At 33.8% G+C, this 19,109-nt stretch overlaps 1 protein-coding gene across 1 annotated transcript in view; it reads left to right on the top strand.

Moving 5' to 3' along the window:
* The window catches only part of RTKN2 (rhotekin 2), a 67,969-nt gene that overhangs the window by 17,839 nt on the left and 31,021 nt on the right, over window positions 1-19,109 (top strand). Inside the window, exons 3-6 of the mRNA XM_024561433.3 lie at window positions 1,561-1,619; window positions 6,659-6,712; window positions 8,151-8,268; window positions 10,720-10,914. Of these exons, the coding sequence (XP_024417201.2) occupies window positions 1,561-1,619; window positions 6,659-6,712; window positions 8,151-8,268; window positions 10,720-10,914 (426 nt within the window). The remainder of the gene's footprint in view (window positions 1-1,560; window positions 1,620-6,658; window positions 6,713-8,150; window positions 8,269-10,719; window positions 10,915-19,109) is intronic.

Here is a 19,109-nt window from a genome sequence, read left to right as displayed (position 1 = left end):
GCATGAAACTTCCCCAACGGCTTTTGATTTGTTCAATCAGTCACAGCACCTTCTCCATACACTGCACAAACCTTTTTTCACATTTCATTTACTCTTTTACCTTTCTTGAAATAATAAAACATAATATGCCAAAAATGTTATGCATTTTCTTTCATCTTCAATATTAAAATGGCTATATAAAAATTCACCAATTTTGGTAAGTTTTTCTTAACGCACGCTGATATGACAAATACAATACAATAACAAAATTGTTTCAAATGAAGTTGAAGACAACAAGTGCTAGTAGAGCCATGTTATAGAAAAAAATAAATGAAATTGTTGGCCAACCCAGTATTTTAGCCCATTTGAAATATACTTCACCTATAATAATACTTATGTGCTTAACCCAGTAAGAGAATAAAAAAAGAAATAGTAGGTTGATATATTTTATTTTCAAATTTGGACACATGAAAATGAATATATACAACATTTTTAATAAACCTCCTGAATGACACGCAATGAGATGGTGTCATACTCTTTTGCAAATTGGTTAGATGCACTTCAAACTCCTACCCAATCTTTCTCTAAAAGCCTCTAAGAAAATCAAACAGTAGTCAAATGAAAAGTTTATATCTTATACTGTACTTGAAGTACCTTACTCAATTAGCTAAGTGTTAATTAGCTAACCAATTTAAATAAAGACCCCCCCAAAAGTGCTAAGAAGAATACTCTTGGAAATACTGCTCTAAAAATGGAATGTTAATCTCTAAATGCAGGATATTAGGAAGTAGGATATTGGAGGAATGTGAAAGGGTGGGATTGATTTAGTTCAGTAGTAGATAACTATTTTAAAAGATTTTAAAAACGGTAATAGTATATTTATTTTATTTTATTTTTTATAATAGTAAATTCTAAAGTCAGACCTGGATATGTTTTATATCCCAAGAATTTCCTCTGAAACTGTTTTCTGTTGTCACGATGATATTTTCCTCTCCACATTTTATTGTCTTCTTTACAGAGCCATCCCCTCCTTTTCTACCTTAGTTAATTTTAGTTTGTTGCAATTTCAAGGAAATGAATTATTATCCTACTGCATATAAATATAGAACAGAGTTATTTTGGTATTTGTTATGTTTTGTAAGGATAAGATAGTCCTGGGCAAGAAATTTATGATTGGAACATTCATTAACTTTTCTGGGCAAGCTAGAGATATATTTTATGAAAGGGTGATTCAAGGTATTACACTTCCTGGGACATGGACAAATGTTGTAAATATTGTTTATAAATATAAGGAATCACAAAAGGCTTTCACTGTAGAGTAAACCAGTATATAGTTACCAGGGAAGGTAAAGCTTTTATGAAAAATCAAAGAGAATAGCTCTATATATTTCCTCTAAAACCAGTTAGCTGTTGACTAAACATCTTAAAATTTGAGTCAATTTCTAGTTCATATTAACTAGAAATCATTATTATTCATGGATACGTGTTTGCTTTTAATATTTAGACATTTTGTGAAAGATTGTTCAAACAATTGCTTATTACAAAAGATCTTTTTTTCATTAGGTTTTTTCCTTTTGACAGTGATGTGAATTTCGAAAGTAAAGAACGAACAGCATGTAAAGGAAAGATTGCCATATCAGGTATGCTATAGATCGATCCTTTTTATGTTGCTGAATAAATTCTATTAAGTAATGTTCTAGAGTTGGTATGGTTTTTAAAATTGTCTGTGCCCATTCTCTTCATTTAATTTTGCATACCTCTATCAAAATATTTGTTTTAAAATACTTATCATTATGCTCTACATATCAATAGAATTTTACTAACAATTTGAGAAACCCATTTCATATATATTACATATATTATGCAGTTTTCTTCTCAGTGCGCTGTTATGAAATATGTAGGGTAGTTCTCTTTTTTTATAAACTCAAAGGTTAAATGACTTCCTGTAAGTGTTTGAGTTGGGCTGCAGACTAGAGTCTTTTGACTCTCCACTCCTTGTCTGCTCAAAAGTTTCAATGTTTTTAATGTTTATCTAGGCTAGAAGTTCCATGAGGGTTGGAACTATGTTTGTTTTGTTCACCACTATATACCCAGAAGTAACGCAGTGCTTGCACATAGTAATTGCTCAGTGAGTATTGATTGGATGGATGACTTCTTCATGCCTGTAGGATAAAGACCAAACATTTCCCCCCAGAGTTTTCTAGTCTGATCCAACTATTTTTCTAGCTATATTTTCTACTATTTCTACACATAAGCTGTCTGCTTTAGCAAGACATTTCTCTCCCTGTTCCGCCTGCACACCCCATGCTTCTTGACACCCTGTTAGCTCTTGAAATAACTCTGTTGTCTTCAGGATCTGTTAGCTCATCTATAAAGTCCTCCCTGTTATTTCAGCTAGAAATGATGTTTCTCCTCTGAATTCCTAATACGGTTAAGAGACTCTTTACCACTAGATGGCACTTATGCTGTGTTGTCTCAGTTTCTCCAAAGTGTTAAGAAAGCTAAAGACAATGGCTTGCAGATGCCATAGATGGAAGTGAATACATGGCTGCCTTGTGTGTACGCTAGTTAGATAATGTACCTTGTACAAATACTGGAAACAACAGGCCTCCATGGGTCCTTCAGTAATACCTGGGTTGTGTCATTGGCCGAAAGCCTTGTTTTCTTAGCTCCAGGGACCCTGCAGCTGCATTTCAGGTCCTCTCACTCAAGGAATTGTTTTTTTTTAGAAACGTCCTTACGGATAAACACAGATTCTCATAGAGGAAGGATAGACCTGAATTTTACATAGGATATAATTGTCCTGAATCAGAGGAATTGCCCTCAGCAAAAAATTCATCAGAAAAAGAACTGAGCTATATAAAGATCTGTTGCTTGTTTTATATTTATTTATATTTATGTTTTCATCTTTCCAATTATAAGACTGGAATAAAATTTTTATGCCTCTTGTATCCTTTTGATGACAAACATAGTACTTTTACATACTAGTTGGTCACTATATTTAAAGTATTTTAATGTGATAGATAAAATATTATAGATCTTTAAAGAAAATTTTCTAAAAATACTTAACATAATCCTTTATTTCTTGCTTCCAGCGTAGTACTACTCAGTACACAATTGAGATATGTTAAATTGCTATTGAACACTCAAATGACATACCAGCGTTAACATCTGTTGTCATTTGATAATAGTTTACTGACTGCAGCAATTCATGAAATTGGTGTTAACCGTACAGTTAGAAGAGTGCTCAAGTAAAAGCATTTAAATTAAGAGGAAACACTATTTTCTTGACCACAGATACTCAAGTATAGAAATTAAACTTATTTCTTCATGTGTTCCTTTTTTCCAAAAGGCGAGTTTAAATGAAATTAAGGAACTGAAAGTATCTGAAAATGGGATGCATATATAATCTTTGCTTAGACAATTATATCTCATCTGTATATTTGTAAAATATAAAAATTGAAAATGAATTCATCTTTTTTAAAAATAATGTTTCTGAGATTACATCAACTATCAGGAGATAGCCGGGTTTTCATTTCTAGCTTCACCATTCAGGGGGCACATCTTTATAAAAGTAAAAAGAATAATTGAGGTTTATTGTGATTATCTGGTAAGCATCCAATAATTGCATTGTGTTAAAGTTGCCTGAGCTTATTCACTGACTACCAATTCAGTGACTAAAGCCAGATCAGTTCACAAGTGCCTCAGTTTTTATTTTTGAAAATATGGTCGATAGACTTGTAGGGCCTGATAGCATCAAGTTAGCCATCCTATTAATAGACTCTTTCAGTTTTCCATTAAAATGTCAATGAAAACATAAAAAAAAGACAAAGGTCAGAGCACTGTAAGCTAAAACTGAGTCAACCATTTGCCAGGATCAGAAAGGAATTTCTACTATTTGAACCTGTATTAAGAAACATAGTTTGTGGTTCATCATAGGTGAACATTTTTTGTCATCTGACAGTACTTGACCACCTGGGAAACAGATGAGCCTACCTTCTCTTGCGGATCTAACATAACTAGGCATGGGCGAGGGCAAGATGGACCCACAGCCTGTGGTAACCAGCAAAGGAAGTCAGGGTCCATGTTCCTCTTAAGACAGTGTAAATAGTTAATACCACCCTACTAGAACAAGAACATCTGTGAACAAGAACAATTGTGAAATGGAGTGAGTCAGCAATTGTGGTCAAGTTAAGACGCAGGCTCTTTGACAGGACATCAGCCAAGTCATAATTATAAAACAATAAAGGCAACCCTTTAAAAGCAAGAACAAAATAATGTCTATTGTATCCCCATAATTTAACACAGTTTTAGAAATCCTAGCTAAAATAGTAAGAATGAAATCTGAAACTACTGAAAAGAAACAGAGAAATTCAGTACTATTTGAAGATAATAGATTGCAGAACTAGAAAATTTAAGGAAATTTACTGAACTATTTGAATTAATAAAGAATTCAGTAAAAATGGCTAGACTCAGGATAAATATACAAAAAGTGGTAGCTGCTCTCAAAATCAGCAATAACTATTATGAGATATGATGGCAAAAGAAGATCTCCTTTGCAATAAATACAACAATAACAACAAAAAACATTAACTACCACCAAGAATAACCTTAATAAAAATGTAAGGGTAACTTTATTGTGCTACTGTGTGTAAAGACAATATTATAACATTATCAGTTCCCGAATTTGGATAACAGAATTATAACAAAACATTTTAGAGCAGGAATTTGGGCAAAATATTCTGAAATTCACATAAAGAAATTAGCAAGTAAGAGTAACATGTTGCTGGAAGGATGTATTCTAATAATATATTATAAAGTTCAATGATTATAACAGTATGGTACTGATATTAGGGTAGATAGTCATTAATAAATGATTCAGTTAGATCCATGAAGTATTAGCCTATACAGCCAAGGAACCAACACTTAGAATGACATATATGATAAAGATGGCATATTTTAAACCAATAAAGCAAAGAATATCTATTAGGTATAAATAAATGGAGCTGTAACAATTGTTTTTATAAGAATAATTATTTTTATATTTTGCTTCACAAACTCAAATTCTCACATAGATTAAATAATTAACTTTTAAAAGTACAAATGGTAAATAATGTTAAATAGAGAGAGAAATGGGCCATGGACACAAACAGAGTCACTGAGCAAGCCAACAAGCTAATAACATTTTTCTTGTTAAGCAAGAAAATGCAAATCTAAACAATTAAATCATGTTACTTGACTATTGCATTGGTAAACACATTTAAAAATCATTGTTTGATGACGTGTACGTAGAGTGTTGAGCTTGGCACACGGAGAGAGCTCAGCAGGTAGTATTTTTGTGAGAACTGCTGAGGCAGCAGGGGTAGGGCACTCGCGCACACCTACCTGGGTGCATAGGTTAGGGATGAAGGAGTAATATAAAGCTTTTATAGAAAGGAAATTAAAAATAGGCATTAAGAACCTTAAAAATTGAATTCTATGCAAATAAAAATATAGACAAAAGATCTTAGGATCTACAAGTGAAGCATAACCTAAATGTAGCCAAACAGCTTACTTCATTAAGATTTGTAATTAATTTGAAAGTAGCATGATTAATAGGTATCAAAAATATGCACATAAACTTCCTAAATATAATAAGGAAGTGTCTTAAGTTTTCCACAAAGGTTTGAGGTATTTATATGGTTTTGGTACTCTCTGAGTAACTAAAACCATGTCATTGAGACCTCTGCTGTGCTCTGTAACACGGTAGTGCTCACATCTTAGTCTGTGTGGTAGAACCTTGATACTCTAACTTTGAAAATACATAAAGAGCTTAGGAATGTCAGAGAAATTGTTACTGCTGCTAATCTAGTATTAAAAGTAAAGGATGGAGGAAGCAAGGCGGGAAAAATTTTGACTATATCATAGCTCTAGATTAAATTCTGGAATGAAGATCATTAATACAATTACTTTCCAGTTTGAAGAATCTGCAAATGAGAGAAAGTATGTTTAGATCATTTTTAGAACATAAAACTTTTTTTGGACTGAGAGAAGTAATGCATTCCTCTTTTTAGCTTTATTTCTTAGGGGAAATGCTGCAGTTTGTAACATGAATATACAAAGATCTGCAAATTCTTTTGGAGACAAGTTAATCTTCTTAATGGAAATAGTTTTGATCTGTTAGTCAAAAGCTACATCTCTCCCAAAAAATCCAGTGATCTTAGACAAGTTATTGAATTTTCTTCATCTTTCAACTTTGCATAGTGAATAAAAGTCTCAAGTTTTTTCTGCCTCTACTATTCTCTATCGTTTGACCATATCTAACCACCTTTGCTGCTACCACTCAGCCCAAATGGAAATTCAACACTAAGGTTTCCCATAATTCACTTACTTCAAAAACATAAATCTCAAATGAGAATGTTATGGCATAAGCTTATTACAGACCTCACTTAATATGTTAATTTCTTGAGTTACAGTTTGTGGGTTTTTTAAGTAAATTATGTAAATAAATGTAACAGATTTTATATTTCTAGTCTAAGCTATTCTTAAAGAAAATATTACCTGTGTTAGAATATTTAAATAGTAAATTTTAGTGGCTTTAATGGTCAGAACCCATTCTGAAATTTAGAGGTGCATTTCACTCTAAGAAATGAGATTTACCAAAATTATTACCTGTCATTTCTTTTTCCTCTCATTATAGATATTCGAATACCACTAATGTGGAAAGACTCTGATCACTTCAGCAATAAAGAACGTATGTATAATTTTAATTTGTAATTGAAGTTTATTCTAGTGTATAATAAATTTGTGTTATTGGGGAAGAGCTGCTTCCATGCTGTAATAGTGTAGAATTTGACAGAATAAAGCAAAATTTTGCTGAACTGTGGTTTTTCTTTTTGGATTTTTAGTATAAATGTGCTGTAATTGCTTGATACTAATTAAGATAATGCATATCTAATATACTTCTAGTGGTTGATAGGAAACTATGCAAGGACAGTATGAAACAAGTTCCAAGGGAAGAGAAGTGTGAAACAAAGAAAATGTTTAAGGGGTGAAGGTAAAGGCGACATTTCTTCCATGTGCCCAGAATCTGGGAGATCTTTTCCGCCTTGTTTTGTTTCTTCAGATTAGTTAACAGGACGTAAGAGAGAAAGATTTTTAGCTTTTTTTTTTTTTTTTTTTTTTTTTTTAATTTATTTATTGTTATTTAATTACAGTTGTATGCCTTTTCCCCCATCCCTTCACCCCACTCCAGCTTGATCTGATTTTTTCTCCTTCAGCATTTTACAGCTTTATATAGTCTTCACAAATCCATGTAATGCTGAGGTCATGGAAATTAACCTCTAATGATTTCTAGCTGTTAGAGGCAAAGCAGAAAAGATAAGATAATCCTTTATCTTTCTTGTCTATTGTGATAGCTTTGTTACTCATATTTTAAAAACGGAATCTTATTGAGCATAATTAGTTTAATGTGAGGAATCCAAAATCAGGTTAGTATATCTGTTATTCAATTAAGAAATATCACTTACTTTACAAAAGAATACATGTGGGAATTAATACATCTTTTTGATTACTGTAGAGAACAGGTTTTTCTGAAGAGCTACATTTTCTCAATGATGAGGATTTAGCCCTTTAATCACCTAATACTTTTTAAAAAACATCACCAAATTGAAAGGCCCAGCAGCTATGTTTCTTTGTGTTCGCATGTCTACTTTTATTGTTTTTGTGGTTTCCTCCCTTGCTTTTAGTTTGGTGGAAAATGTTTTGCTGTTGTTAACGAGCCTGCTGTTAACCTCTTATAATAGAAAACATTTTTTCTTAAATAGACTTGGAAACCAAAATGACACAGGTAATAATATATATAGATATAATAAATTTGCTATTAATTAAAGCTTAAAGGGTCTTTTAGGGATAAAATTTATGAGCTTGGTGATTATTTTAGGCTGCTAAGAGGCCTATATTTTTAACTTTATTTTTGATATTTCCTAGTTTAATTGTTTTAGTTGGGTAAAGTCTTAATATATACTGACAGAACAGTCACTATAAAAAGTTAAGGATTACAATAAACAGAAATAAGAATCTATTAACAAATATTTAAGCTAATATTTTTCATTTTCAAGTAGATTTTTAATATAATTAGGCATCATTTGTCACCTGGATCATGGCTTAAAATGTTTTTTTTTTTTCTCTAGGATCACAGCATTATGCCATTTTTTGTTTATTTAAATTGGGAGCTGAAGTTTTTGATACTGACATGGTAATTGTTGATAAAACAATCACAGATATATGTTTTGAAAATGTAACTATATTGTAAGTACTTTTTTATCTTTAGAGAATGAAAATAATATAAAATTATGTCTTTTGAAAGGAGGCATAATTATTGGGTCTTTGGGTTATTTTTGAAGCATTAGATCTTTAAATGTTTAAATTTATTTTAAAAATTACTTTATTCAAAAGAGTCCCATTTCTGCATTTGAAATTTTCCAATTTAAAGTAAAATGGAAATTATGTTATATTAATAGTAAATATTTTACTTGGATATTATAGATTTTTATTAAGTTTTACAAAATTTTATAGTTTATTAACTAAGCTATGAGTACAAAGGAATCTCATTATAACAATACTTTATATGGAGAGAATTTGGGCGTAAAACAGGTTCTTATGTCTCAGATAGGAGGCTTAGTTACAGAAATACTAAAATAGTATTACAACTTTATTTATAAGATGGTCCTGAAGTATGTACAATAGGAAAAGCACTTTAGTAAAATTTTAGATATTCTTTTTCTTGTGGTGGACTTCTTTCATGTACTCCAAAACAATAAAAAATTGGGTGATCCTCAGGGCCGTTTTTATTGCTCCTGCTCTTTTAGAGGCTCATTTTATTGTGGTCATAATACAGCACCAGAAAGAACTCCTTAGGTACCCATAGAAAGCATTTTTAACTAACACAGGCTTTTCCTGGCCCCTTTAAAAGATTCTATTGGCCTAAATCAGTGTGTGAATTGTATTTCTTTCAGGGTTTCAAAGATACTATCTTAATATGTAAATATTAATAGCTATTTAACTATGAAAATAAAATCAGTATGCATGGTTTTTTCCATTTTCAGCTATGGAGCTATATAGTTGCAATTTTAAAGTAATGTTATATTCTTTGCCACTCAACATAACATTAAAAAAAAAAAACTTTTGCAAACCATGTTTTGTGGCTTCTGTTTAGTATCCCCTAAGTATTGTGTAGCATGGAAAAATAAAATGCATTGTTCTGGGTTATTAGCAGGAGTGCAGGCCTTCTTACAAACTCTTTTGAACCAAATATATTTAGGATCCCCAAAATATTGCCACATGCTTGCATAATTGAGACTAAGAAATAATTTTTCTCAGTTACATCAATACATTTATTTCCATTATCACTATTGCTAGTGCATTATTTTTCTGTCAAGGTCAACCTGGTAATGGGCTCTTTTCTTCACATGACTTTGCTCTTATTTGTTTTACCACAAAGACAAAAATCGTAATTTTTTCAAGGAAAGAACAATGCAAGTTACTTAGGAAAACAACACATGATTTATAATTTTTAAAAAATTCTGTAAATATTTTAAATTGTTCTAAAAATAACTGCAGTCAAATGTTCTAAATGTTGTTTAAAAATGTGCTTTTTGTTATGGTTGTTTTTAATAACTGTTCAATATTTATGAACCTCTGGTTTTCCTCTAAATATTGACATTTGTTAGTCATTACCAGGAATACTGTATGTTTAAAATTTGCCAGATAATAAACTATAAAAATATCTGGAAATTATTCCTGGGATTTAGGCAAACTTTGGATTGGCCATTTAAATCTTAAAAAGTCTGTGCTGCGGTTTTAAAATCTCTGAGGCGGATGGATTGTACAGGCAACATCTCCTGACGGACTGCTCCGCAGCGTTGAGTGTATTTTATTGTTGGTGACACCACCACAGTCCTTTATGGGAGAGGCAGTTCCTTGTGTCTGACAAAGGACAAAGCCAATCCTAGTGTTTGCTAAAATTGCAGAATTCCTGCATGTTGGTTTAATAAATATTCATTGAATACCTTTTATGCTAGATGAAGAGTACAAAGATTAAGACAGCACTTGCCCTCAGGAAGTTCATGTCTTGAGCATATCTCTTTGTATCATTTTTGTTTGTTTGTTTCTTTCTTTGTTTGCTTTCCCCTATGTAACTGAATATTGAAATGTTGTTTTAGAGTTGTTAGGCAGAAAGGTAGAACTGGTTGATGGGATGGGTTAGCAGCAAGTGGTGAGTGGACTGTAAGTGACGATGAAAAAGAAATGAAAACTAAAGGTTTTAGCAGAAGAAACTTTTGTTTCTCCTTTTCTTTTTTGCCAAACTTTTTTTTTCTTCTGGAAGAATAGTCATTTCAGGAAATTACATGTATAATGTAAATACCTTAAAAATAGCTGTGTTAAAGGGATAACAAGGAGAAATAGCACTGGCAACAAAATGATGAAAACATTTTATTCTTTTTCTTTAAGTAATGTGCCTGTATGTATTGGTTAAATTGAGTTAGGATTGACCTACTTTTTAGAAGCTGGTAGCTCTGGAAGCTGCAATGACTCAGGTCATTTAGATACTAAATAAATACTGGGAGAGTCTGTCTCATTAACATCTATTAACATAAACCCATTTCAAATGCTGATTTTAAATGTATGAAAACATCAAAGGATGTTATAATTTTATTTTCTACTGAGTTAAATTCCTAACATGAATACCCTTGTTTTTAGTAATGAAGCAAAGCCAGACTTTCAGATAAAGGTGGAAGTATATAGTTGCTGTACAGAAGACTCTTCTATAACCAATACACCAAAAAAATTAGCTAAGAAACTGAAGACATCTATAAGTAAAGCTACAGGGAAGAAAATAAATTCAGTGCTTCAAGAAGATCATGAAACGTGTTTGTCCTTCAGTTGTGCTATTTCGTAAGTTTCTAATACAATATTTATAGTGACAGTGTAATTATATGTTTGTGACATTTTAAAGTACTGTATGTGGAGTGTATGTTTACATTTTAAATGGAACAAACATCCTGCAGCAGGAACAAAACTTGGCTGTCTGACATTTACCCCGCTGAAGGAGCCTTAATACCTTACTCTGAAAATAGGAATTTGGGTGAGAATGTGTTTTTAGTGATTTGGAATTCCAGTATCTACCAGAAAGATGAAATGTTTTTCTTGAAAAGGGACTATCTATATGTAAAAGTATTTGTTACATATCAGCTCGCTATATTTAATTTCTATATGACATCCTTTATTCTTACAGATTTAAACAAATATTTTACCTTTATCACAAAACCACATTTTTGCTATTATCACACCTAACAAAATAAAAAGTCCTTAGTATCATCTGATATCTATCTACCTAGTCTGTATTAAAATTGCCTCAATTCTGAAAAAGTCCTTTTATGATTTGTTTGTGTAAGTCAGGATCCAAACAAGGTCTACAATGTTGCATTATAGTGAGTCTTTTAAGTTTCTTTTAATCCTTAACAATTTCCTGTCTACTTTTTTTCTTGCTGTTATTTATGGAAGAAACCAGATCTTTACAGAATTTCCCATATTTTGAGTTTAGCTAATTGCATATTCGTGGCTTTTCTTTTTAACATCTTTTTCTATCCCTACATGTCCTACAACTGGTAGGGAGTAGATCTAGAGAACTGATTAGGTTCGGGTTTTCTTTTAGGGCAATAATACTTCATATTGATTCCATATACTTCTGACTATCTCCCATTAGGAAGCCTTGTCCCACTTCTAGTCATGTTAAAATTGATCAGTGGATTCAAATGTTGCCAGCCTGATTCATCTATTGTAAAATTGCCTATCAATCTTTTACCTAATGGCTTTAGCAGCCATTACTGAGCATTCATTGTTTCATTAGGGATTTTAATTTTGGGACTTTATAAATTTGTCCTGCATTTTTTTTAAACCTGGAATTCTCTCAAAGAAGAACTTTCCTTCATGAACTATAAATGCAAAAAATAACTGATGGAGGAAACGCAGGGAAAATATTTTATTTACCCAATTTTAGAATATTAATTGATATCCTAGCAATCATGGAGGTGATCAGCATTATCTTTTATTTGAACTACTGAATTTTTATACATTTGTGTCTCAATCTTTTATAGGTATTACTCTTTCTGAAGCCAAATTGCCTCCTATTTGATCTATGGGAAGCTTTTAAGCTGACTTCTGTGTCGTTTGGACACAACCTAATCTCTGATAGCTGCTTTGCTTTATGACACAAGATGTTCCACTTTCATCTTGTCTTTTTCTGCCCAGGCTCGGAATTATCGTTTCTTCGAGGAGCCCTGGTTTCTTTCAGATTCTTTCTTTAAACATTGTGTTTGTTGCTTCAAAAATTGTTTTATGTTTCTGTTTCTTGGGAAAACTGTTGGTTGGGCTACATTCCTAGAATTTCTTTGCAAGTCTTAGTAGAGTTGGCTCGTCAGCATGCCAATAATTTTACTATAATTACAAAAAACAAAATATTTTAGGTATAGATCCTGGAAATATTAATCATCAGAATGTAATTAAATAATTCTTTTCATGTCAGATATACTTCATATGAAAAATGCCTTGGGACCCTATCTAGCACTGTGGCGTTCAGTTTGTTTGATTGAGACCCGTGGTAAGAAATAAACTCTATGTTATGACGGAGTACACAGCTACATAAACAGATTTCATGAAGCAATAATTAGCGCTTGCAATTTATAATATAATTATCAGAATTTTAAATTTCTAGTTATTCTCAGTCTTTAAAAATGCTGTTTACAAATTATTAAATTGATTTTGTGATCCATGAATTGGTCCCTTCCACTAAAAAACTGTCATAGAAAATGTCTTTTTTAACATAAATGTCGTTACAAAGGAGGAAAAGAACCCCTAGGTTTTCATCCTTTAGAGTTAAGGCCATTTTTTAAGTTTTCTATAAGATTATGTCAAGTTTTTGCTGAAAGGTGCTTTAATTGAACCATAAGGTCGTGGAACTACTTCTTTTTGATGATTAAATGAGCAATTATATTTCTAGGTCGAAACATAGATTTTAGAACTGAAAGAGACCTTAGAGGTAATCACCAAATTCAGTAGCTTTAAAACTTACTTAAGCAGCAAAGTTTCTTATTTAAAAACGACAGGACCAGTAGTTACAGCATCTGGACCAGTTACAGCATTCCCAGGTCCTCTGCTTTCTCACGTGGAGAGTAAGGGTGGTTAGACAAAATCATGTCTTCTTAGAAGGCTCCTCAGAGACATTTGTGGGGTTTTATACACCTTTAATGCATATAAAGACAATGAGTGAACCTCTCAGACAGTTGACGACTTCACTGTTCGGCAGCGAATGTTTCCGTTTTTTATCCTGTCGTTTATTTGTGTGACCCAGGGCAGATCAGTTCACCCTCTGTGTTTTCGTTTTTCCCTGTGTGAAATGGGAACAATGCTGATAATGTAATTATATCTAACTCCGTAGTATCATTATGAGATTCCAAAAGATAATTCCTGAACTTTATATGTGGTAAGCATTTAATAAATTAATGTAGTTCTTACCATTATTGTTCCTATTTTTACTGTTCTGAGACCAGTGCTTTTTCTGAACTTTTTTTTCAAACTCATGCTGAAGCATTGCAGTTTAGAAAGTTGACACAGGATTATAAAATGTAGACATATTTTAAAATTTAAAATGATTGTTTATTATGTCATAGAACATAATCTAAATAATGTTAGAACTTGTATTTAACCTAAATTCCTCTTTGAAGCCTAGAGGAATTTTTGCAAACAAAATTATTTGGTATTAAGGTTTTTTTTTAGTAAGGGTTGACCTATTTGTTTCGAAGTGTTTCTTCTATTTAGATTTGTCATTCTACTTGGTTTATATGTGAATCCAAACAATAATTTTCCTTATGAACATTTCCGATGAAACTTGCATGTCATTTGTTTATAGCATTAAAGTAGGTCAAAAGATGGAATAAAACCTTTCACAACATTTCACCAGATCATGTTCTCCTAATGTCAGCATCCTATCGCACTTCTGGTGTGAATCCAGAGTATATGAGATCAAGCTCACAGCCAGGACTACTCTTACCTGGTACTTCCTTAACTGACCACGTCAGCACCATGGTAAGAGTTTGAACATTAGCAAAAAGAGTGTTTAGGGGATTAATTTTATTTATTTAACAGTGATCTAGTTCAAGATCAGTGCAAAGTTCCTAATACAATTTTAAATTTGTAGCCAAAATGGGCACTAAATATCAAATTTGGGCAGTATATATCTTCCCTAGTAATATGGTATGTGATCAAATATAGCTGTTCTTCCTGACAAAAGTGTGTGCTTTTTTTAGACCACCATTTAAAGTAGTAATTTATTTTTTTCACAACATTTTTTGATATACCCCACCCAATCTTATAACAATTGGCCTTTTTAATTTAAAAAATGTAGCTGATTAAACTTTTGAGAACTCAATATTAGGGTTGGCTAAAAGGAATGAGTGTAATGTTTTAGTAAGAAAATGTTATCCTGACAAGAATGTTTTAAAAGTGAGATCACTGTTGGTTTTGGAAGCCTTGCCATTGTAATTAGTCATGGTTTAAAAATGAAGGAACATGAAATATCATCATAAAGTATTGTTTGATCTGAAAGAGGACAGTGAACATTTTTGGTAATTTTAGCATGCTCCCTCGTGTGATTTTATTTGTGGAATTTAGCTAGATTTTCCCAGTGCCTCTGATAGCTGAATTAACTACCTTATGCTCCTTAGGAAGTATTTAGTACATTATTTTTCATTGTGCAAATAAATATACATCATTTTAAACACTCATCTTATGAAAACTGGTAAAATTGACAATGATTATTTACTTGATGAAAAGGTGTATTCAGTTTAAAAAGCTACTATACTACATTTTAAATTAGATTGAAGTTATAAAACTAATATACCTAACACTTGTCCAGGATAAATGGGTTATTTATGTTTTGAGGAATAAGGGTGTTAATGGTTTGGTAGTATGAAAAATTACGCAGTGTTCAAACATAAGTAAGGAATTACTCAGCTACTGAATATAATTTATTCATTTATTTAAAGATCTTAGGAATGATTATCCAGTAGTTATATCATGCAGTCCATTGGAGTCAAGGTTAGTAAGTCATGTTCCATGCATTTAAATTCTTGTAGTAAAATGTGGTCACTATGTATCTGTTTTAACAGAAGAAGTACATTAATTTTGAACAATTTCTTAATAAAGTCTAAAGGTACTAAGTATAGTATAGTAGGCTTCTCTTTTCATATACCACTTGCTAGCTGCAAGCAAGTTAATTACATCCCGTGAACTTGAATTTCCCCATCTGCAAATCCCTGCCCTGCCTACCTCAAGCAGTTATTATAAGCCTTTAAGAAGATATTGCCTGTCAAAGTGCCTTCAGCTGCACATTGGTAGATGGAGTATCATCATGTTTTGCATGTCTCTGATTTTTAGGGGAAGTTTCCATCCTACTACCATTTCACCACATTTATTACTTCATTGCAAAAGTAATATAAACTTGAGAAATAGAATCTAGACAAGTTATTCATGGTTCAACCACTCTAAATCAAATACTTTTTATAATTTTGAACTAATATTTTTCTTCCAGGTTTTTAAATAACTAGCTTTAGGGGAGATTTAGGTATTCACAATTTTACTGTGCCTTCAGCTTTTTGTTTTTACCGTTATTGCAGTCTTCACAAAATCATTTTGATGACCACATTATCTGTCAGCTGGTTCTATCATAGTTTCTTTAACCATTCTTAGAGGAGATTATTAGTAACTTTTTTGTATTGTTATTTTCATTATGTGTCATTCATTGGAAATAGAGGCAAACGTGTTACATGTTTACCTTACAGTAGTTGAGGGAAAGATGTTTTAGTCACAATCATTTCCTAAGGCTTGAGGGAAAAAATATACATTTATTTTGCCATCACATAATCGTAGCCCATTCTCCCACAGAGATTGCTTCCTCAACATGCCACCTGTCCAGTTCCCTCAGTGCAAATGCGCAACAGGCTATATAGCATAGCTGCTTCCTGTATTTTTCTTTATAAAATTTTTGTTGTTGTTCAGTTACAGTGGTCCTGCCTTTTTCCCCATCGCTCTCCCTTGCCCTATTCTCCCCTGCTCCCACAGTCAGTCCCCTCTGCATGAGTCTTCTATTGGTCTTCCTTGGCTTGCCCCTTCCCTTTCTTTCCCCAGTAATTCCCTTCCCCCTCCCCTCTGGTCACTGTCAGTTTGTTCTTTACTTCCTTGATGGACTTAAAATACTTGCGAACTATCCATTTAATACCTTGACCTCTCAGTTTCATGACCCCCTTGCCTCCAGTGATCTTGTCCTTCACCCTTTTCGGCCAGCCACCCCATGATTGTATTCTAGGTCTTGTCATTACTAGTAATTGCACCCCCTCTAAAATCTTGATAGTAGGCATTCCACTCCGTCTCCCGTTTCCCACGTTCCCAGCTTGCTCCCTTCAGTGCTCTGCCTCCGCCTTAGCTTAGACTCCATGATTTGCCATTTAATTCTTTCCTAGAAGCATTTTTCTCCTTTTGTCATAGTAACCTTCGAAAAACTTGAACCTTGGTTAAATTTTACTTTTGACTCCTCTGCATTCGTACTCATGAGGAATAGATGAGGAAGCTGGAGAAAAAGAGTCTTATTGACTGGTTCACGTTAGACACATGATCTCTGACCTTAAGTGAGTTTTCAGTATGACTGAGCGATCCTGAGTTGTCTTAGGCTTCCACGCTACCTCTCTTTACGGTAAGAAATTTACATCATGTAATTCTCTCTCCTGAAACCGCCAGCACCCCATCCTCTCCACTCCTTCCTCAAAGCTGCTGATTGTTTCACTGATGAAGTAATCTGAAAAGAACTTGCATACCCTCCCTCTATAAAATCTACCAGCATTTGGATCTGTATGTGCTGCTTTCCTCTGTGAACTGCCTTTGCCTCATCTACTTGTACACTAGATCGCATCTTCTCAACTGCTCGAGTAGGCTCCTGCACAGGTACCCCTCCCATCTCCGTGACGTCATGAATTTTTCTCCTGCATCTTTCCACAAATACAAACATACTGAAATACCTCTCATTTCTACTGCCTATTTCATAGCTATTCTTTATAGATAAGAGTTTTTTATATTCCCTGTCTCCACTTTTTCTGCTCCCATTCTTTCTTAGAAAGTTTCAGTCAGCTTTCATCATGTTGCCTCCATCCCACCCTACAGAAATTGCTCCGTCAAGGCCAACAGTGGTCTACATGCTCCCAGAGCCTGGGGTCAGTTGTCAGTACCCCTTTTCCCGGACCTTTTGGCATTACTTAACACAGTTGACCACTCGCCTTGAAACAGTTTTTTTAACTTGCCTTCTGGGATACCACATCCGGGATTTTTCTTCTGCCTTCGTGACTGTTCCTCACGTCTCCTCTGTTCACGGCTCCTCAGCTTAGTCTGCAGTGACAGAGTGCCTGTGCCCCAGTATTCAGTCCTTGAACTTCGTTTAACTTTCTAACTTTCATTAAATTTTATCCAGGTACTGGTAGCTTGCAAATTTAATTCTTCAACAATTTTCCTCTCCTAACTCCAGATTCATCTACCTGGCTGCCTGTAAAGATACCGTCTAGATACCTAAAAATATCTCAAACTTAACTTATCCAAACTAAATTCTTACTTCCCATATCTATTCTTCTCTTAGTCAGACTCATTGTAGTTAATAACAATTCCATCTTTCTAGTTGTTCAGGCCAAAAGCCTGGGAGTTGTCTTTGATTATTTCTAGAACGTCCGCCTGTCCAATGTCTGCAGGATCAAGTCTAAGACTATATCAAGAATGTTACCTCTTCTCGCCACCCCACCAGCCACCAGCCTATTCCAGGCCTGCCTCAGCTCTTGACTGGTCAATTGCAGTAGCTTTCTGCTTGGTGTCTCCATTTTCACTCGGCCTCTGAGCTCTGTTCTCCGTACAGAAACCAGAGGGATCAAAAATATAAGTGAGATCGCAGCACGTAGCTCAAAACCTACCATTTGCTCCCCATTTCACTCAGAATAAAATCCAGTGCCTCCTCATGCCCTGCACAGCACAGTGATGTACAGTGTCTGCCCCTCCTTACCGTCGAGCATCTCCCCTCCCTCTCCTGCACCCCCTCCAGCCACACCCGCCCGCCGTCACCCACAGCAAGTGTCACTCTCCTGCGGCAGTGGTCCACTCACTGCCCAGAACCTCTTCCCGAAAATAACACCCTGCGTTAACATGCTAACGGGAGTCTATTCCCTATCATTAAGTGGGAAAAATGATAATGTAGTTCCATAAAACTATATGTCAATGACAAATTATCATGTTGAACTAATACTTAAAATATTAGAACAGCTTGTGATTGTTAACAGGCAGTTCGTGTGTGGTAATGTTTACGCTCCCATTATAATTGCTGCTCTCAATTGCTCTGGTTCTTTCTCCACAGGTGTTTTGTAATACTTCCTCAACTCTTTTTGGTGTGTGGGGGTACTCATTGTGTGACACAGGGAAAAATGAGACACTGATTCAGGATAAGTGAATAGTAGCAGAGAATCACTGCACTGACTATGAGGCTGGTGCCTCGTAGCTCTAGCAACAGTGGAGACTTGTTAATACGTAGTGAATTTTTCCAAAACTTTACCTGTGAGTCTGAATTATACTAGCTGTATTCAGAATGTAACTTGAAACTTACTCATGCATTGTTTTTTGTTAAAAAAATGTTTGGGAGACAGAAACGTAAATTTTTCCATATAAACACTGGCAAAAAACATGGATTATTGAAAGATACGTCTGGTCTATGATAGTTGCATGTTAAAACCAAGATAAATCAAACCATCCTGCCGTACGCCTTAAACTTACACAGTGATGCATGTCAATTATTTCTCAATGTAACTGGAAAGCAAAGAACAAGAGGTGTTCTCCCAGGGGACGATATTCTGTAGGGTGTGGTATTATTTACTAAAGAAGCGAATGCGTGCTCTGCATACTTAGTACATGTATGCCTATTTTTTCTTTGTAATACAGATTTTATTAAAGATTGAGTGAGATAAGGTTTATGAAACATAACCTGGCATAATTAACAAAGATCCCCGTCAGAC

Source organism: Desmodus rotundus, chromosome 4, assembly GCF_022682495.2.
Source record: "Desmodus rotundus isolate HL8 chromosome 4, HLdesRot8A.1, whole genome shotgun sequence".
NCBI lineage: Eukaryota > Metazoa > Chordata > Mammalia > Chiroptera > Phyllostomidae > Desmodus > Desmodus rotundus.
Note: the sequence above shows the minus strand (reverse complement) of the source record. Positions and strands in the feature narration are given on the sequence as shown.